Source organism: Euprymna scolopes, chromosome 15, assembly GCF_053919585.1.
Source record: "Euprymna scolopes isolate OS-2025 chromosome 15, ASM5391958v1, whole genome shotgun sequence".
Classification (NCBI taxonomy): domain Eukaryota; kingdom Metazoa; phylum Mollusca; class Cephalopoda; order Sepiida; family Sepiolidae; genus Euprymna; species Euprymna scolopes.
Window position 1 is genome coordinate 73,369,799 of NC_136496.1, and position 22,710 is coordinate 73,392,508.

Consider the following 22,710-nt stretch of genomic DNA (forward strand, 5'->3'; position numbering starts at 1 on the left):
TTCAAGATGTCTCGGCAAGTGACTTTGCTCCAATTAGTTTTGCATTATTTGTACGAAAAACACAAACATTCAAAACCAGGGATTTTTTTAAAACTATCAAAATAAGAATAGATGATGTCCATTCGCAAATCGGAGATATTACAATCTAGGGAGTATAAGGAAAGTTCTCCAAAATAATAACCTTGTCCAGAAACCCCCGCCAAAAAAAGCCTTTCTTGAACATACAAAAATGCACATGGCCGTTTTTCTTTTTATATTATATAGATGACTGTACAATGTGCATGTTTTTTTTTTTTTTTTTAAATAACGATGTTCGTACTTCAGGCTGTTTAAATTTTGAAAATAATTGCTACACCCATTTTGTATATATTTTAATTTCATGTAATGGCTAATCAAAAAAGCGGACAGAACTTTTTTTTGGGCTATCTAGTATATGTGTGCATGTTCAGCCAATTGCCATTTTTAGATGTATTATGCTTCAGTTAAGTATAGTGAGTTGAGTTTTTTTTTTTTTTTTTTTTTTTTTGTTATTGGATTTAAGTATGTAAGAAACAAAGTGGGAGTAGACTTAGCTTTACATAAATCATCATAGCATATCACCCCATCTTGAAATTCATCATCAGGCAGTGTCTGAGGTGTCTCTCGGGTCTGTGTGGGATCATGCTTGGCTTAGGAGACAGTTTGTGAGATTTGCACATCAGTGCCGCAAGGACACCAGGCATTCTGTATATATATCCAGTCTTTTGGCAACCTTCGCTTAGGCCCAGTTGAGTGTTACCCACTCTTTCTGAGGGAGTTCAGAACCTGTTGGGAGATCTTCTTTTGGTGCTAGAAGAGCCTCGTGGTTGTTGTTTTTGATTGATTAGTGTTGTTCATCAAAGACCTTTGATCCAAGGTCTTTGCCACTCTACATAAACTCTGGAGACTAGGAAGGCACATCAGCTGAAACATAGAATCAATATCAATGAGAACAATAGTCTGAAGAAACAAGGTGTAAAAATAACTCCTCATCTCTAAAATTCAGGCACATTTTAATTTTCAGCTAATTTTTTAAGTGGAAAAAAAAACAATGTGACACACGGACTTATTTTCTATTTTATAACATGATACTTTACATTTGTAAAAATTTTTATATCGAATGAAGTATACATTTTTTGTTTTTACAAAATAGTCACCGCTTATCAAAACCACTTAAAGATAAACGTTAACAAATGTTAACGTTTATTTTATTGGCATTTTGACATTTTCCATTTTTTTTTTTTTTTTTTTTCATTTAAGAATGTTTAGTATTTTATTTTATTTTTGTGAATTTAATAATGTAATCAACTTTGAAAAAAAAATCTTAATTTTTTATTTTTCTGACTCTAGCAAAGGAAACTGAAAATATTTGTATGTCACATCACTTCAACAACTGGTTTCCAGCATTGCAAACAGCCTTCTTATACTCTTACATGTTTGTTTATCAGCAAACAAACTACCTTTCCCTTTTATATTTTTATTTTTAAAATCTTATATTTTTACATTTATCACAAAATTTCAGCTTGTGAAGTCTATTTTGAAAACACTCCTGTTCCAGTAGAAAATGTTATTGGAGAAGTTGGACGAGGATTCAATGTAAATATTTGCTTTTTATTTCTTTTTGTGCATAAAACTATTTTCGATTGATGTAACTTGTTAATCATCTTTCTCATCGATTGGACATTTTACATGCGGACATGTTGGTCGGTTAATGTCTATAATAAAGAGAATATGTGGCTTGAATAAGACTTGCCACAATTTGTTCATACATGGAGTATCGCTGCCAGATCTGGGTTGGTGCATCTACCATTAATCTCTCACTCTTAGACAGGGTCGAAAAGAGTGTCATGTCTAATAGTTCCCACACTATTGACCAAGCTCCAACCGCTGTCTCATTGCCACAATGTCGTATCCCTGTACTTCTTCAAGTACTTTAATGGAATGTGATCTGATGAATTCATAGCACTGATGCACTCTCGACGTACATACCTCAGACTGACACAACAAATGGCAAAACCTCACCCTTCACTCAGTTTCTCACCCTAGATGCCGGGAAGCCTTGTCTAATTTCTTACCTCTGATTATAAAAGGAGAGAGGATTCAGTATAAAGTGATTATAACTGCCAAAAGAATTTTTATTCTTCTTGTAAGAATTGAAAAGAGTAGTCTTATTGTCATCAGGGATGGAAGTTTTCCACTTTTGGATTTCTAGTTAAATTGCAAGAATCATACCTGAATGTTAGTCCTCTACAGATTTTTGTCAAATTGCTAGATTTGTACAAATCTTTATTCAGAACTAGCACGACTACTTGCCATTATCCGGGGCCAAAGTGTAACATATTACTATTAATACTTCTATATCTTTACTTCCCTGTACCCATCTCTTTATCATTACCTTCTTTTCTTTTTTCCCCCCCACCCCTCCTCTTTTTGCTATTGCTTATCTTATGAAGCAATAAGTAAAGTGTAGTTAGCCTTTAGCTAGTTGAGTGTTGCCTGTTTCATTGAAACAGATTGCAGCATCAATTTCTTCTGTTACACGTTTGTCCAAAAAGCATTTTTCTCTGACAGTGATCTGTGTGTGTACAATAGGTCAAATGTTAATGGTGTATAAATACAGAAATTCCCAATTTAATCTTTTATTTATTTATTTATTTATTTTTTTTTTTTTTGCGATAATTACAAAGTTTGGTGTCTTATCAATATCTCTACTATTACATAAAAGGAACTTTACATGTGTGTGAATTCGTCATCAAAGTTAACACCTTACACAGCCTAACTTTATAAGTGCATTTGAGAAGTTTTATTACCACACAACCTGAAAGGCCCGACATGTAAAATCAACAGTAGGTTCTTTGATGTGACAGGGTGTGTTCAAAATGAATGTTTCTGTTTAGAGCACAATTGAATAATGATAATTGACTTTTGCATTTTAAACTTTAATTCAAGCCATCTCCTATATATATAAAAGGCAAAATGTGTGTGACCATTTCGTGTATGTCCGGTCCGGGGGTAACGATTGCTTAGAAGTGTTTATATAGGCCGTAGATAATAATACCTAGGATTTGAGAACGCATGTAGCATATAGATTTATTTACGTCAATTTTTACAAAATTATTGCTATTTTGGCTTCTCACGTATTGATTGGGCTTTTTCGTATAAAAAGCAAAACTAATTCAAAGTTAACATTCTCTGCATCACGCCTGGAAACGTCCAGAAGCAATCAGCTTTGATCAATGTGGGGACAAAGTCCTCTCATATCAGACAATTGTTAATCAATCTGGAAAATGGGGAGCTGGTTTCCCCCTCCTCCACATCTGTTGGGGAAAAAACTTTGGTAAACAAACCCAAGTTAACTGCGTGACTTCTATTTGACCTCAATAATTAGGTCAAATAGAAGCAGCAGAGTTAACTTTTATTGCTGCCAGCTGTCAATAGTTAAATAAATAGATTCAAACATATTTCTCTTGTATGCTCTGTGGCCCAGTGGTTAACGTCGTATGTCTTTTTTTCACACTTTCATTTCCAACTTTGCCTCAAGGGTTCGGGTTCGGGTTCGATCCTCATACTCACCTACCAAAACTTTTTTTTTTTATTTTAGTTTAGTTTGATTTACCCAAAACCACACGCACCTTAAAACACCCGGGCATCGCCGGGTACCCCCCACTAGTTATATATAAAATTTAATTTGATAAAATCATCAGTAGGTTCTCTACAGTGCATTGTAGACTACAATATATTGTGGACGAAGTCACTGAAGGGAGTCATGTAAAGTTTCCTCTTGTTGCACGTTATGGGTCGCCAACTAGAGCAGGCAATCAATCGATTTGATTGAAAAATAGACACTTTCACTGATTTCAATGACAATAAAAAAAAAAATAGGAGTGTGAAACCTTGAATAATTTATGAAAAGGTTGACACTGTTCTAACCTGCTCTGGGGAATAACTAATATTTAAATTTGGTTTTGAGATTTTTTTATTTATTTTTTTTTTGTTTTCGCTAGCCCTAATTCATAAATTTTTATTTATATTTTCAGGTGGCTGTGACTATCCTAAATAGTGGACGCTTCTCAATGGGAAGTTCAAACTCTGGAGTTTTGAAAATGCTTTTAGGTAAGCTCTTAACTTCCTATTTCATGGAATCTCCCAACCAGCAGTAATTATCACTTATTGCACTGATGATGGCATAAGCACGAAACACTAGTGTTTGTATGTATAAAAAAATGTTAATGTTTAATTAAAAATATTAGTTATAAAGTTCCTTTTTTAAGAAATTGAAGCCGAGTCTAATTTAGAGAATTGATAAAAAGCGATCAACTAACATTCCAACTGAATATCACAACTGCTGATTATGTCATTGCTTCATAAATAATTCTCTTCCATTTAAATGTTAGTCGTCGGTAACCAAGAAAAAAAAACATTAACCTACAAAGCCAAGGTCACCTTTGTTGACTGGGTTTGAATCTCACAACCCACATGGATTATCGCTTCCTGCAATGATGATTTACATAAGCATCAACTACTAGTGTCTGTATCTATAAAAACATTATTTATTTATAAAATTGTACAGTTATATATATTTTAGTCAGAATTGTGATTCATATGAAGTGATCAAACACAGTGTAATGTAATAAGAAAAAAAATTGATTCAAATTAGATTTCTTCCTTATTTCTTTTATAATATAATGGATGAAAGGAAGAGAAGTATCTTTTTTATAAGCTTGATCCTTCAGACAACAAATACTGAAAAATTGCCCAAAAGCATTCATTCCTTCACCCTCAACTGGGCAGTTTTGTGCAAGGAGAGGTCGCTTTTTTCACCAACATTTTAGCAAGTCCTCATCACCGTTGGATTGACTACATTTAATTTTGACGTTCACAACTTCCGATTTTGCCATGGACGTATCTGCAAAGACGTCACTTTTTTTAACCTTTTTTTCATCCTTTGTGTTACGGGTTCGAGCCTGCCTGCCTACTTCCAATTTTTTTTTTTTTTTTTTTAACACCTCTCTTCACCCAAACTGCCTACTGTTTTCATTCCACCATCCTGCTACTACCACTTTTTTTTTATCTTCTCCCATCCTGGTGGGGTTCCTTACTACACCTCCACACACCTGGGTAACCCCACTAGTTTTAAAATAAAAATGAATGATGAAGCAGTTTATCTTTTATTTAATCTATTCTAATAAAATTGAAGAAAATTTCGCTTTCCTTGTGTGTGTGTGTTATCCAATATATTGTTTTGCTGTATCATAAACATGGATAGACGTGTGCTTCGAGCTGAGATTAAAACTCTGTTTTCCAACAGTCCAGGCTTTTATCCAATGCACATTCAAAAAAGGGAAATCTTGTAGTTTATATAAACATTATCAGCAGTCAGGGTTTTTGTTTTTTACCATGAGCTTTGCATTATCACTAAAAGTGGGCTCCTTTTACTTGGCTAGAAAACTTTTAACACCTGTCAGTATCTTATATATCTATAAAGTTATCATTCGTCCATGCATGAAGTGTTGTTGCCACCCAACGATTAGTCTCTCCCTCTTGGACAGGGTAAAATAAAACCTCTAATAGATCTCACACTGTCTACCAAACTCCAACCTTATCTTGTCACTGCATATGTTGCATTTTCCATTTCTCCATTAGAACTGGACTTATGACACTTCCAAATATTAGAAAATACATGGTTCACTGGACATTTTGTCTTGTCAGTCTTATTCAAATGCATATGAGCTTGTGACTGAAAATCGTAGAAAATGTGAACAATTTACAGAACTAATCTTCAGATCTTTTTAAGATGTTATGAAATTTTAAACACATAACACCTTGAAGGCTGTATTTATGGCCCTCTCACTTGGTAACTTACAGACTAATTAGCATACTAATTAATGTTTTATTTTAATGACTTTAAGTAGAAACCTTATAAAAACAGCTAAAAAAAATGATTGGTGTAGCTTTGTTGTGTCAAGTATTATTCTTATTTGTTATGAAAAATCCAAGATGGAGACCAGGAAATCCAAGATGGGCACCACAACATGTTTCATAGAAAGTATTAACAATATATGGCTTCTAGCATATCAAGTTAAAGGAAACTGTTTTAGATTGCAATATTTTCAATCACATCAAACTGTCCCATCATTAAAAATTGCAGTATTGTATTTTCACTTTTTAAGGGAACATTATGACTGAAGAATATAAGCTGTGAACTATTCTCAAACACTTTTGGGGGTTTGTAGCAAACATACACTGGGATTTGTAGGAATAAGAGGTTTTGTAGTTTTTGTACAATGAATTCCTGTTTTTCTAGTTTTTTAGCAAGATTTCTTAATTTTGCTTTTGCTTTTTTTTCTAATCCGTCTATGAACTTTGACTATGTATCCAGTTGTTGAACAGAATATTGTGAAATTTCCAACACATTGAAAGTTTTCGAAACTGAATGATTTATAGCAAATTTTCCCATAAATTGAACAATGTATCCATTTGACAACTTTCTGGTTATATCCATGTTTAAGTCGGTTCTTTGTGCAAAATATTAACCATTTAATGCTAATATTTAAAATTTAAGAATTACCAGAATGCAAAATTTCACCTGCAACAACTTAAGATGTTTCATTTTTATTCTTAGTCCTATTATTTGAAAACATCTAATATATAAAAGGCAAAATGGGCGCGAGCATTTGTGTATGTCCACGAAAGGCTTTTTACATCTGGTTTCTTGCGTCGGTTAGATTCCGTGAGAAGTTTTTTTTTATATATACTTCCCAGATCGTAATATCTCGCATTCGCAAATGGACATTGTCTATCTTTTTTTTTTGTTTGATCGCGTTAAACAAAATTCCCACTGTGTTGTCATCTCTATCTAGTGTTTGTTTCTTTTTCATATAAAGTGAAATTATTGGAACACAACCACCTGACCTTTGGGCTGGGTAGTATCTGTTCTGTAATTGGTTGTTGGTCAATGTAGAGGAAACCTTTCATACTGAGACAATTACTATTTATTTGGATGCTGTCAGTGCCCCATTTTTTCGGAGAGCTGACCCCCCCCCCTTAAAAAATTATCTTGTCTAATTTGATTTTTGTGGGAGGTTTAAAAACAACGCCATTTCTGCAAGTCATCTTGACTGTTAAATTTGAACGCTGTAGGCGTATAGTCGCATCATGGAGTAGCGGTAAGACGTCATTTTCTTTCACTTTCTTTTCCGCTTTCGTATTACGGGTTCGAGCCAGCCTGCTTACTACTACATTTTTTTTGCTCAACACACACTTCCAAATACCCAGGCTAGTTTATTATAAAGTGGGAGAAATATATAAATATATTTACTAGAAAGTATGCCTGAAAATCATAAAATCTCTGAAGGCTTCATAGAAAATACACAAAATTATATTCAAAATACTAATGCCGTTATAAAAAAGAAAAAAGGTGCTTCTGCAAGGAAGACACAAAAAAATCTTATTTGCGCTCATCACCCTTTGTATTGATGCGTACATAAAGTACTCAACCAATTCTCATCAAATTTTAGAACAAAATAAATATATTGGCTATTAAATACCATTTGAATGTAGTTTCTATCTTGACTTAGCTTTGTACTACAAAGCCTCAACTTTGAGATGTTCTAACTTTTGACTAAAAAGATGCCAGTGTTTTGTTCAAATTCTGTAGAGACAATCCTTTACCCTGATTAACTAAAACAAAGTTTAAAACTTGATTGGTAGAATATTTTCATCGCGTGTTTGTGAACAGACCCCGAACACAGTTGCGCAAAGTCCTCTACCACTAACAGGCAGGTTATGCCGATATGTTTTGCTGTTAATAGTAGGATTTAAATAGCAATTTCTTGGAATATACAAATCGCCAAATCACAAAAATATTAAAATACCATTTTAGAGAAAAATTTATTGTGAATCCAGTCATAAGTTTTATTTTAATGGACATAGAAATTTACTAATCACCGATTTAAATACTGTGACTGTCGGATTAAGTAGCAGTGTGTGCCTTGTCCAGCACTAAATGGTATGTTTTCTGGTATTGTTAGTTGTACATGACTGAAAGCATACTGGGTGTCGTTGATCCAATTATGATAGGCAAATTGGTGGTTCTCAATTTGTATTTTTTTTAGTATAAGATCCAAATCTTGTGATACCTTTGCCTGGAAATGTTTCAGTGAAATATTTCATTGCATCCAATCTTCAAAGCAAATCAATATTGTCCCCTCCCAAAAATTTGCATTTGTGCCCCTTCAACATACATACTCCTGACTAACCCAACAAGCGACAAAATCTTACCCCTTCACTGAAGTCCCTAAATGCTTTGTATAAAATAGATTTTTGTTCTTGGGCCTTTTTTATGTTTATTTTATTTTTTTTTTTCATCTGTACAGCAAAAACAGTCGAACACGTAACAACACGGTCACAGTTTGGAAGGAAACTTTACGAGTTTGGCCTCATTAAGGTATAAGTAATTTCTTTGTATCCTTTTAGCGTTTATAATGCTTCAATGTTGCACTTTGGAAACAATTTCAAATTGAATAGGGGATAAAAACTTAAAAGTTTTGTTAATATCATATTTCTCTATTTACATTTTTGCAAAAGATTTCAAATTGCATCTTCTTTTAGTTGTATTATTCAGAGTGTTCAGAGAGATTTTACTTTTTGTTCAACAAACCAGTTTTGTGTAGATATGACCAAAATAAATAGCCACTCTTATCACTAGTAAAAAAAAATAAAAACTTATAGGGTTCTGGTCGACCTTGGCAAGATATTATTTTCTATTAACTGAATTGAACAATCGCTGGGTGAAAAATTAAATACCGAGGTTTGCAGCTAATTGATTCTGATTAAGTCAATCTTTAGATTGACCTATAATATGGCTACTGTGAAACTGACTTTTCTAATGCTTCTTTGGCCAGTGTTACACTTAAATGGTATACAGCATAATTATGTCGATACACCAGTTTTTGTTAGATCATTAAAGTTAAGCAACAATGATCCTGGTAGGTGACCATTCGGGAATACTAGACACTATTTAGGAAAATGTTGACACCTCCCTGCAACAACTACAAAACTCCATCGTCTTCTCTGACAGAAATATATAAGCAATTGAGGACTTTGTGAATCTGATATTCCCACAAAACTTCCTCCTTCAGAAGAAATGTTCATTCTACATAGGGTGAGTGCCACTTTGATATGCTATGGTATTGACAGCATAGATGTAGCACTCTTCATTGAAACTAGCACCCAAATACATGTATTTGGTGACTTTAACGCCCACCTCAGAAATTGGCTTGGCTTCTCTAACTACACTGACACAGTTGGTAGCGTCATCCATAACTTTACTATATCCCATTCCTTGACACAGACAATAACATTCCCGGCCCATTTCCCAGATCGCCAGGACCAGCAAGCCTCACTTTTGGATATATTTCTGACAACTGTTCCTGATGTGTAACAAATGCTCATTGCCCACTCAGGAATGCTGATCATGCTGTGATAATGATAGACATTACTATGAACTCTCGACCCCAAGTTGAAGAGCCATTGCTCAAAACGACAAGGTACTACAATAAGAAATTAGGAACTTGTGATTTCTGGAAAATCTACAATAGTGTAGTAAATAATGGGCGATCGACAATACCCCCACTATTCAACAATCATGAGGTTGTTTGCACAGCAACTGAGAAAGCTAACATGCTTCTCCGTCAGTTTGCCTCAAACTCTACCTTGGACCCAGCAAGCCATTCCCTCCCTGATTTTCCTCTGCGGACAGAAACCATGCTAGATGATCTGAAGATCACGCCTTCCCAAGTACATATTATAAAAAACCTAGATGCCTCAAAAGCATGTGGACCTGACCTCATCTTGGCTGAGCTATTAAAAAAAATGCTCCGCTGAGGTTACTTCTGTTCTCTCTTAACTCTTTAACAGATGCCTTAATGAATCTTGCTTTTCTAGCTGCTAGAAAACTGCTTCTGTGGTATTGGTTTACAAAAACTCTGGCGAAAGAACTGACCCTTAAATTATTGCCCTGTTAGCCTCCTTCTTTTTGCCAAAATATTTGAGTCCTTAATTAATCAAGTTCTAGTCCACCACCTTACAGCTGCTAAACTTCTGTCTGACCACCAATATGGATTTAGGCATGCCCATTCTACTGCAGATATTCTAACTGTAATCTCTGAACTTTTATACCAAGCACTGGATGAGGCAGGGGATGGGAGGGCAGTAGCCCTAGATATATCTAAGGCTTTTGACAGAGTATGGCATGATCTTCTCATGAAAATAAAATCCTATTGTATTACTGGACGAATGTTTAGCATAATTAGATCCTTCTTAAATGAGAGAAGAATCCAGGTTGTCCTCGATGGGCATACGTCCAAAATATTTTATATAAATGCGAGTGTACCTCGGGGATCAGTCCTTGGACCTTTATTATTTCTGATATTCATAAATGACTTGCCTGATAAAATTGTCTGAGATGGGTATATTTGTCGACGACCCCATCCTCTATAGCAGGCACGTGGAGAAAACTAATGAGCACATATCTAAGGTAATGGGCGAAACCCTAGAGGAAGACCTTCAGTCTGTAGTGGAATGGGGTCAAAAATGGATGGTAACATTCAACACTGCCAAGACAAAGCTTGTTTCCTTTAATAATTACATGAAACTTTACCAACCACCAATAGCTATGGCTAGAGATACTTTACCTGAAAGCACTTTGTTCAAGCTCCTTGGCTTAACGTTCACAGGAAACATGAGTTGGAATAGATACATCGAAATCATAGCTCAGACAAAGAAGGTGGGCTCTCTCTATTGTGCTAAAAAGTTACTTACACCTGAAAGTATTCTGTACCTCTACAAAGCCACTATTCGACCATGTATGGAGTACTGCTGTCACATTTGGGCTGGTGCATTTGCTACTAGTCTCTCGTTCCTGGACAGGGTCCAAAAGAGTCGCTAATCTAATAGGTCCCAAACTGTCATCCAAGCTTCAGCCCCTGTCCCGTCGACGAAATGTTGCATCCCTCTGCCTATTCTACAAATAATTTAATGGTGAATGCTCTGACGAACTACAAGCCCTTGTACCCCCTCTACGAAAATACCCCCAACAAACCTGACAAACAGCAAAGTCCCACCCTTACACAGTCGAGATCCCTAGATGTAAGAAAGTCTTTTACTCTAACAGCTTCTTCCCCAGAACTGCAGGACTTTGGAATTCTCTTCCGGGTTCCTACTTCCCCAAATGTACTGACATGCAGAAGTTCAAGTGTAATGTGAACAGACATCTTGCTGCTAAACTCCCTACATAGTATCCTTGCAACTTAGGTCCCTGATAGTAGCACCTTACATCAAAGTGGCAATGTGTCTTGTTTGGAATGAAAATAATAATAAAAAATTTTTTTTAAATATTGATATGGTATATCTGCAACACAAAAAAAATATCGGTGAGTATAAAATAGCTGTTTTAAATTTTGACTGCTGATTTGTATGTTTCAGACTTGTGGCTGATGATAAAGGAAGCACAATGAATACTATTGGTCATAAAGACGCAGATGTGTGAATTTAAACAGGTTATGATATACTTTTATCATAAACTTGCATTTATCTTAATTCCAGATATCTTACATGATGGCAGTGAATCATTTTTGTGATTTTTTTTTTTTTTTTTTTTTTCCTTGCCCCCCCCCCCATCTTGAACAAGGCGTTTTGCTGCTTAGTTGTAAGGAGGGGGGGGCTACTATTTGGGATCGTAACGGGGTATTGTGAGGAGTTTAGTAGCAAGATATCTGTTCACATTAAATTTAAATGTCATGTCTGTGCAGTCAGGGAAGCAGGAAATAGAGAAGGAATTCCAAAGTGTGTCAGTCCGAGAGAAGCTGTTAGAGTAAAAGGCTTTCAAGCATCTGGAGACATAAACAGTGAAGGAGTGGGATTCTGTTGCTTGTTGTATTAGTCGAGAGTATGTATGTTGAAGGGGCACAAGTGCTATAAGTTCATGAAAGCACATTGCATTAAAGTATTTGTAAAACAAGCACAGATGCAACATTTCAATGATGGGACAAAGGTTGGAGCTTGGTTGACAATGGTGGGACTTATTAAGACTGAAATCTTTTTTTGGGCTCTAAGAGGGAGAGATTAGTGGTATGAGTACCAGCTCAGATGTGGCAACAGTACTTAATGCATGGACAAGTTATGGCTCTGTAGAGCTATAAACCAAAATCGACAGTCACAGGAAAACCAGAGAGAAATTAATCATTTTAAATAGATGGCTTACTTAATCAGCAAGAGAGAGAATATACAGACGGCTGGGGCTGTGCACTAATTAAAATACATTGTGCACTCGCCTCTATCCTCAATTGGACTAAATGGAGAGCAGCAACTTTTTTCGTTCACTCTAATTTCATATTTCTGAGGGAAGAGGAAAAACTTTGAAGAAGTCACATGATTCTGTCAACTTCCATTTTATTGGGGTCACCCATTGACACCTACCTGTCACTCCTCTCCATTCATACTTATGGCCTTGATGTAAGACCTGAATTTTTTTGTGTATGTATAGAAGGTTGATTTACTTCTGTTGTGTCTGTATTAATCGAAAGTAAGATATGCATTTCTGTTTACTCAAATTTTCTTGATTTGTAGGAGAAATTGGCCAAGATTGCTCTCGATATCTACGTCATGGAAAGCATGGCATACATGACTGCAGGTCTTATTGACGACTCCCCGAAAAATGATGTTTCGTTAGAAGCTGCGATGGTCAAGGTAAGGAATTTGCTCATGTTGTCATCTGCTTCCCCTCCCCCGATTTCATTGTGACATTTTCTGTTTCCTTTCATTCATATTTAATGGTAAATAACACATCAACGGTTCTTTGATAATGCTCTCAAACAACTGATAATGTATGCATTGATTATGGTTAAAAACAAACAAGCGGATAAAGTTGCAATAATTGTAAAGATGTCTGGTATGCAGTTTTATTGTTGTGCTTCTGTAAGGGTCTGGAAGAAAGGCACAATTCGGTAATTTCTGGAAACGAAATATATTGAACAGAAAAGCAAATGCAACGAATAAAGATTGTGGTTATGTGTCCGCCTGACTTCCACGAGTGTAAAACTTGTGTATCATCCATATGGTAATACTGAAAGACTGGTCTTTATAATAAGTGGAAGAGTTCATTATTATCCGTAGGGTAGACACATCGCAACATTTATAATGGTTACCTATTTTATGAAAAAAAAAGCATTTTTGATAAAGAACAAAGGACTATGCTAAATACTGAAATTATAAGAAACACTTCTAATTTAAATCCTTTGATGTTTTTTTTTATGAGACACACGCACACACACACACACACACACACACATATATATAAATATATAATATTTTCTTTTTGTAATATGAAGAAAATTAGCCAAAACACACATACACATTGCTCTTCATAAAAGAATTGAACACTGCAGATATTCTGTAGTGTGAATGTAAAAAAAAAAAAAAAAAAAAAAAAAATTGTGAGGCTGCAATATATAACAGTAGCCTGATGAACCCTCATGTTGCAAGTAATTAAATTAAAGCTTCATTTCAAACATCTTTATTCACTAGATTTCACCAAACAAATCAGAGTAGTAAATTTATAAAAAAAAAAAAATATTTTATGTATCAGCTCTGCATAATTGTCAAAAGACATATATTCCTCTTATGATATGAAGAAACTATGATTTATTACACAAATGATAATATCAATTATCCACATAACGTAATAAAAAATAATTAATAATCATAACAAAATAAAAATACTTAAAATATTATATAAAATGTCATAAATTAATTAAATAACAATAAAAGATTATAGAAAATAATATAAAAAGGATGACTTAAAAATTTGAATGTAAAACTTTTAGCGTCTCTTGAGATTTTTAAAAAGTAGAACAGAAAAAGATTGTTTTTCTAGAAAATTCTCTAGCGATGCCTATAAATAGGGAACAGTTGCTATTTACAGTCAGTTATAACACAGTACATGGGACGCGTTCGTAGGCGACCAGACCTTATGACTCCGACCCAAGAAATCACAAGCAAATTCGAGTTGTTAAAACATGAACTGGACAAGATAAAAAGAATAAATCTTTCATCAATAACTGGTAAATATAGATTTTTCTGAATTATATTTGACCAAAGGCATTTATATCTCAAAACATTACTATAAAAGCAATTTAATCAAAAGGGAAAATCAACTAAAAAAAACAATTATTCCCCTTTGCACTGTTATGATTGTAAAAAGCTTACTAGCAATTCGTTCTTTCTACTTTTTTTTTTTTTTTTTTTTTTTTTTTCTTTTCTTTTTTTGTAATAAAATTTCTTTTTCAAATCATCTTTTTTTTTTTTCACTCCTTTTATTTTTAATTAATGATTGCAGTGTTCTGTTACCCTTAGACAAGGACACAAAAACCGTAACAATTGTATTAAGCACTTTTCATGAACTCTTGAAGTAATGTCTGCATCTTTTGATTTCAAACATCTACCAGAAAAACTTTTTATAATTAATATTTAATTTAATTATTTATTGTTTTATTTTTTAGATTTATAGCTCCGAAAGAGCATGGGAATGCGTAAGTGAATGCTTGCAGATTCTTGGTGGTCTTGGATACATGAAGGACTATCCTTATCAGAGATATCTGCGAGATAGTCGTATCGCATTGATTTTTGAGGTCAGTTGCAGTTGAATTCAAAACTTTGCCCGGTCATAAAATACACTTTAATATATTCTAATTTGTCCAGATTTTGTATATATTATTATAGTCATGATTTCAAAAGTAAAAAAACAAAGTATTTCAGTGCCATCAGCTAGAATTGAAACCGAAACTGTAGCATCCAAAGCTGGTGACGTTATTCAATGTAACACGGATATAAACTGATTAAAAATAAACTAAGATGAATGTATAAAATGTTTAACGATTTTTTTCAATTTTGACCCCCTCAAAAACAATTTTAACTGGCTAAAGACCCATAAAAAACGGCCCGTAAAAAATCCAATCATTTGAGGTCCCTAGCGCCATTCTGTGACTTTCAGTTTTGGAGAGTTTGAAAATATGAAGCATGACAGAAACAGACTAACAGACAGACTGACATATAGCCGTTTATATTAGATTTTCAATATTTATCAAAGGTATTCTGATACAAAACTTATCTAAGACTAAGAACATTCTCAGATTCGTAAAATACATTTTTGTAAAATTTCCAAAAAAAATCTGCCAAGCCATTTTGGAGTCCATAGGAAATGAGCTTACATGCACAGTGCATATTTATATATATATATATATATATATATATATATATGCACTGTGCATGTAAGCTCATTTGCAGATTATTTTGGAAATTTTACAAAAATGTATTTTACAAATCTGAGTGTTCTTACATAAGTTTTGTATCAGAATGCCTTTGATAAATATCGAAAATCTAATACATAAACGGCTATATGTCAGTCTATCTGTTTCTGTCATATATATAATATATATATATATATATTAGTCTTTGAAGTTTTTAACCTTTAAAACTATACAAAAAAAAAAATTTTTTATCATTCGTTAGAAAACCATCTAGTCAGTAAGTCATTTAATCACCTGCAATCACTGCATCAACTCGCTCTCGAATTTACTATAATACCAATAATTTATTTTTCAAGGGATCATTAGTTGTTTACCATGAAACACTGTTTCGGGGATTTAAAAACAAAATAGTATATTACATCATGGCTCCCCAGCAGTGTTGATCAAACACCACCACCCTTAATTTTAGGAAGAAGACATGTTACAAACATTTGATCCAATTTCCTATTCTTAATTGCAATTACTAACCTTTTCATACTATAAAAATGAATTTCTTACCTGTGTAATTCATTAATTTCCACATTTAAAATGGATTATATTTATTTGCTGTCCACTCAGCAAAATGTGGCACAAGGCCGGAAAGTGGTAACCCATCAGACTCCCCTAAAGGAGGGGCACTCCTGCAATTTTAAAAATTGCCTGAGTAACCCTGTCGGCATTCCCCGGTCAGGGCGCCTCAGGCAACAAGCAATAAACTTGCCCCACCGGAAAGCCCGGTGGCAAGGCCTGGGAGGGTGGACCTCCTAGGTATTACCCAAGCGGTGTACCTCAGTCCAACAGGTGCTGGGCCGGTTCCCGGCCCCTCACCTGTTGGGCTGAGTGTCAAGTGACGGATCCTTGACTGGTACTATCCATTTGAAATGGATGCATTTTTTAATTTATCAGTCTTGTATTTATAAGATTAGGATTAATCCATTTAACTACTTATCACCCCCACTATGATTAGTATTTAGTATATTTACATTCTTATTTAAAATTAGATATATAAAGGTTAAAAATATTTTTACATATATACATTTTTTTTTTTTTTTTTTTTAATATAAATTTATTATGTATTTATAAATAAATTTTATACATTGCTAATATAGTTTTGGATTTCCTTTATTAATATAGTCTGGTTTATCTTAAATGATTTAAAAGCATCAGGATAACGAACAAATGCTTTATTTAACTAAATATTTTATTTTTATCCCCACCTTGTTTTATCATCCTTATTACTAAACTAGAAACTGGTGGTATAAAGTCTGTTAGTTTTAAAGTAACGCGAGCTATTCTCAAAAACTCTGACATAATGGTTCCATAAAACATAAAAACAGGGCAGGTGCTATCTTTATGGGGCATACATACTATTTTAAAGGGGAAAGCGTTTCTTTTATCAAATATTTTATAAAGAAAAATCCCATCCTCAATTTTTATATCTAAATCCAGAAATGTAGCCTGTTGTCCTATGTTCACAATTCAATTTTAATTCGTTTGGATATATAAGATGTTTATTTTTTTCGAATTCATCATTATCGTTTATACATATAAGGTCATCTATAAATCTCCTACATCCATGAAAGTTATGTTTTAGATATATCTGTTTTTGATAGTGATGACATATATATATATATATATATATATATATATACTCGAGTCTATGTAAATACAAATTTGCCCAAAATGGTTCAGGATCCAATCCCATTGGGATACCTATCATTTGGAGTAATATTTTATTTCCTATTTGAAAATAGCATTCTTTAATAAGATGACTTAAAAGTATTTTTTAAATACCTTTAGAAACACTAGTTTTGATATTTTCATTTTTACACCAGAAAGCTTTAGAGTTTGAAAAGTCTATATATTTACCTTTTCCACCTTCATCATTTAATTCTTTTATAAGTTTTTCATGCAGAATTTTAGTATATAGCGTACTAAAATCATAAGTAGCTATAGATTTTGCTTTTATTCTGGAATTTATTTTATCTCATTTTTCTTTCACTGGTTGGGAATTATTTACTACCCAAAATAGATTTCTATTACTATAGAATTTACTTTTCAGGTGAAAATTATTTATTTGATTTATAATTAATTTAAATATTTTAGATATAGCTTTACTTAAAGGTTTAGTGATGCACGTCTTTGAACCTACAATAAATCTAACACCAACTGGATTTTTATGCATTTTAGGTATCCAATACATACATGGAAGATTTTTGTGTTTGTCTTCTAACTTTAATCCTACTTTTTCACTAATAATACTATTATTCAAAATAATGCTATCTAAATTACTATTACTTACTTTATAAGTATCCGAAACGTTTCCTATAAGTCCTACTTCTATCAATAAACATATATAATATATAATAATAATAAACGTTGTATATAATATATATATACACACACACACACACTTCATAAAACAGACTTGTATTTATCTAAAATTACTCAAAGTTGAATTTGAATTATAACTTTCAAACGTTGCTTAAGAATTCATTACTGATTGAATTTTTTTTTTTTTTATCTAAGGTGCCAACCTATTAAAAAAAAAAAAAAAACAACAAAAAACATTTTTCTCTATTAAATAGTTTTTTAAATTGTAATAAAATTATATAGAAATTTCTGGATTCTTTGAACTGCTGTACTCCGTTAGTGTTATTTTCACAACATTTTGGTTGATGTAACCTCTGTCTACAGGTGTATCGTGTCAAACTGTAGAATCTGCCTGGAATTCTGAACAGAACCCTTTAATTTTTGAGTAAGGACCCATGACATGTGATGAAAGTACTGAGTAAAATTCAGTTGTAAAGCTAAACTCTTCGGGGTGGGGGTGAAGGTTCAATCCTCTGTGCAGACTTCACTCAAAATATACTTGCAAATTACTTATCCAGCTGATGGAATGAGAGCATGTTAACCCTGTAAATTAAATAAAGGATTTCATTTGAAATTCTGTGACAATTCTCGAGTTTGACAAAAAGATTTCCCAAATTTGATAAAATACAGCTGAAGGTTGGAGGTTAGATGGGCTGAAACGTGCAAATAACACTCAAGATGAGAACAGTAGTCTGAAGAATCCAAGTACAAATAACCAATCCTCACCTAAAAATTTAGAAACGTAAATATTGTCTTTTTAAAAATCATTTTATTTGAATATCTTTGATTTCCATTGCTTTTTCTGTTTTCTGGTGTATCAACTCTTTAGTGGGTTGTTTCACAAAGCCGATTGTAAATTATTTCTAAAAGCTTTGCTTTTGTTTTAATATGCATTGATTACCTCAACTGTTGGTGGTTGACACCTAAAATTGTAGAAAATCATCAGCCATTCCCATCCTTGCCTTGAAGAACCATTTAATTGTAAAATATTTCTTTACTTTTAGGGTACAAATGAAATTCTACGCTTGTTTGTGGGTTTGACAGGACTTAAGCATGCAGGGATGAGCCTTAAAGCATTGATCAAGTAAGTTGGGATAAAATTCCATGTCTATTTATGTATGTGTATATACATATAATGTACTATATATATATATATATATATATATATATATATATATATGCGCCCATTGTCTCAGTCACTGTCACTATTTATTCTTTGATTTAATTAAAAAATTCATAAACTGACATTTAAAACATTTTACTTGAATAACTAAAAATAAGTCTCTTTGCTTGTATATTATTATATTTATTTTTATATAGAAGTAAGTAAACTTATTTTACCATCTAATTTACATATCTGTCTGGTGTGTGGCCATGTATATAAATTAGATGCTGGAAAAGTCACACTTTCTGTAAAGGCTCATAGAAGTATTAAGTGGTCAAATCAACACTTCATGACATGGGAACGACAGACAAATGCATAGTTAAGAGATGGTTTGTGTTCGGTTAATTATAAATTTATTCTGGGGTAGTTAACACCCCTATATCCATGGACAATATGGATTCGTCTGGCTTATATAATGCCAGACACTTTTACCTTCAAGCACTCTCTGCTCGGTCGGCCTGGTGGCAGGGGGGGGGTGATGTCTGCTCTAACACTGCACCAAAATGAAATTGTTCTTGGTCAATGGAGGGGGGAAACCCTTCTATATTAAGATAATTTTATTTTTACACACTTCAGAGTGCCTTCTTTTGGGGGAGCTGGTTTTCACCCACATTAAACATGACCTTGTGTCACATATTGCTTTCTTGGGGAAACAAATATTGAGTACACTCATCGTTTAACTGCTCGCAGTGAACCCCAGGACTCTTTCATCTTATAATTTTGACTCCTTCAACGTGACCACAACAAAATTACAGGTAAAACTTTTCTTTTTCTTTTTTTTTTACTTAACTTGTTCTCAGAACTAAGGTATATTTTAACATTTATTTTGTGTTATTAAAGTGTATATAAAAAAAAAAAACCTTGGGGAACAAATGCTAATGTACTCTCGTTTAGTATCTATTAGTTTCAGTAATAAACATTGGAAGAGATAATGTTTGTAAGTGCATTATCTGTTATACTTGACATACACTCTCATCGGTAGTTGAATGTTTCCTCATAATGCATCATTAGTCTGTTTATCAACGAGAAGAGAGTAATGATCATCTTCACCACTAGCCATATTTGTTGCATGTTGGGACCATACGCGAGTAGGTAGCGATTGAGTTTACTAGTGTGGTCAGGGTCACATTAGTACATGCCAACATAATCTGGTGGCAAACAGTAATGTACCCAACAGCATGGACATAATTGGAATGGAGGCTAAAGGTCAATGCCTTACACAAAATGCGTTAGAAAAATCAGGTGTCAAACTACATGAGGTGATGTTGTGCCTTTGAGCAGAGAAAGAGTTTTTGTTTTTTTTTAAATCTCTACTTTTCGTAAGGCCAAGATACGTGGACGACAATCCAATAACGTAATTGATCTAATGTCACTTCGATGTCTGCCCAGCTGTCTCTCAATTCCCAAGTTAGAAAAATAATTTAAAAAGGAATTTTAGTTAGTCTCTTTAGCAATGAGTAAATATTTTTTCTCTCTAAATAAAACCGTTGAAAACTTAGCAAGTCTCCATTGTATTTTCATGAATGTGTAGTTGTTTGTTGTAGTTGAACAGAAGATTTCTGACCACCGGATGAGACGACACAGCCATTCAGAAAATAGTGATGAAAAAAGCGACGATGCAGAGAATATCTAAAAAAACTTTATTTAATTTGAGCCTTGATCATTCACTAGCAAGAACATACATGTCCAAAATATGCGTTTATGAAAACGATCATGTATGACATCTTCGTTTAAAGTAAAATGTTAGGTATTTACTACCTACTTTGAAACTTCTAATATCTATGGCTAATCGGTTTATCTTTGCATCGTGTCATCTATATTATAATAAACTAGCAGGACCCACGAACCGGCGTTGCCCAGTGGAATCAAAAAATTTTAAGTATGGTGGTTGTTGCCAAACACCAATCATTTTCATATTAAGGTTTTCGGAATAGACACCCCCAAGCTCCTCATGTTAAGAACGGCTTTCTGAATGGTTACAAGGAACATTCTCATGTTAAGAAAGGCTTTCAGAATACACCCCATTTCGATAGTGTGGGTGACTGTCAAAATATTTGTCACAAATTTAACCTTGATAGTTGCTATCAAGATCCCCACGCGCAAATACTATGAACCAGCAAAGAAGTTAGGGGGAGGCAGTGTCAGTCGAATATAATTAGATTTGATCCTCGCCTGGGCATACTAATTTGGCGGCCAGTGATATAAAGTGCATAACACGGGCTTTTTATGAGGAAAACTACTTGTATCTGGCAAATATAAATTACATTTTCTTAACCAGCATAGCGGGGAACCTTTAAAACCCGTCATTTTAAAAGAACGTGTGTAGGTGGATCTAAGATAAAAATTTCTCAAAAACAAAAAATGCTCTATAATCAATTAGCCCCCCCCCCTCCCTCGTAAAATAGTGAAATACTGCTTTTGCTGCTGCCGCCCAAGCTCCTCATAGTAAGAACGGCTTTCAGAACGAACACCTTCTACATCAACATATTAAGAATGGCTCTCAAAAATAGACATCCCATCCTGTGAGAATGTCAAAACCAAACTTTAAACAAAAGTTAGTCTCGTTAGTCATTATAACATGACGTAATGAACGATTCTTAGTGAACAAAGACAAACTTCCTTTTTTTTAATGTTTGTTTCCAGCGTCCAAAATTATGAGATGACTAAATGAACGAATCTTAGGAAACCAGACACTTTCTTTTTTTAATATTTGGTTTCAGGGTTCTTAATTAGATGACTAAATGAACGAGTATTTTCATTTAGTCATCTCCTCCATTAAGAACCCTGAAAGCAAACTGTAAAAAAAAAAAAAAAAAAAAAAAAATTTACTTAGATTTGTCCATTGTTATGTCATAATTTCAAATGCTGAAACCAAACATTAAAAGAAAAATCTTGTCTCATCTAAGATTCATTTTTATGATCTCGGACGCTTACGACGCTAAAAACCAATGAACCACCGTTATTTTTAATAGATGGAAACATTTAAGAATATTTGACAACTTATTTCTAAAGTGTTATTACAAATACTTTTTGGTAAGGAAAAAGTAAATGTTATGGTAAGGTAATGTAGACATTCATTAACCTTTCTAAAAACGTAACAATAGGAAAGTATTTTTTTTTTTTTTTCTTCAAACAATACGTGGCGATATTGTGTGTGTGTGTGTAGTTAAATGTGAGGGTGTAACTACGAAAATTTATGATGAGAGTTCTAGAATATTTTTATTTGGTTTAATATTCAGAAAAATATTGATTCTTGTAGAGGTAGAGGCCATGTTGGTGAGGATGCAAAGTGTTCATTTTTCATGTGTGTGTAATCTGGAATAACGGATTTTTACGTTTTCAGCCAATGAGAATACCTGGAATCTAAGTGGAGAAAAATCCTTATTTTCAAGTAGGGAAGTGTAAAGGTAGTAGTATGTCTATCGGTTATTGATGTAGGTGTCAGAGCAATATATTTATAAATATATATTTATATCCAGTCTTCACTGGGGGCTATGGGAGTACTTTGGGGGTAGAGAGAAAAATATGAACTGCTTCGTCTAAATATGTTGTCGGTCGTGATGATGGCACTCATAGGATGTAATGTAAGATTTTATTATAACAAAAAAATGTGTTTGTAAAGGCATGCAAAAGTTACATAAAATGTTGGGTAATAGTTTAGACATAATAAATTTGCATGTGGCATCTGTTAGTGCAAACCTATGGTAATTTGGTCCAGAGGGAATTTCTGCAATCAAAATATGATCTATAGGATAATCTGTTGCTTAGGAGTCTGTTTATTACATTGGTTGTCAAAAGATGGTGTCAAAT

General features: G+C 33.6%; 1 protein-coding gene across 4 annotated transcripts in view; it reads left to right on the top strand.

Moving 5' to 3' along the window:
- The window catches only part of LOC145293904 (complex I assembly factor ACAD9, mitochondrial-like), a 123,472-nt gene that overhangs the window by 77,530 nt on the left and 23,232 nt on the right, over nt 1–22,710 (top strand). For all 4 annotated transcript variants that reach the window (XM_080140707.1, XM_080140709.1, XM_080140708.1 and 1 more), the window contains 6 exons: nt 1,541–1,614; nt 4,056–4,131; nt 8,394–8,464; nt 12,646–12,765; nt 14,577–14,705; nt 18,740–18,819. In XM_080140707.1, the coding sequence (XP_079996833.1) occupies nt 1,541–1,614; nt 4,056–4,131; nt 8,394–8,464; nt 12,646–12,765; nt 14,577–14,705; nt 18,740–18,819 (550 nt within the window). The remainder of the gene's footprint in view (nt 1–1,540; nt 1,615–4,055; nt 4,132–8,393; nt 8,465–12,645; nt 12,766–14,576; nt 14,706–18,739; nt 18,820–22,710) is intronic.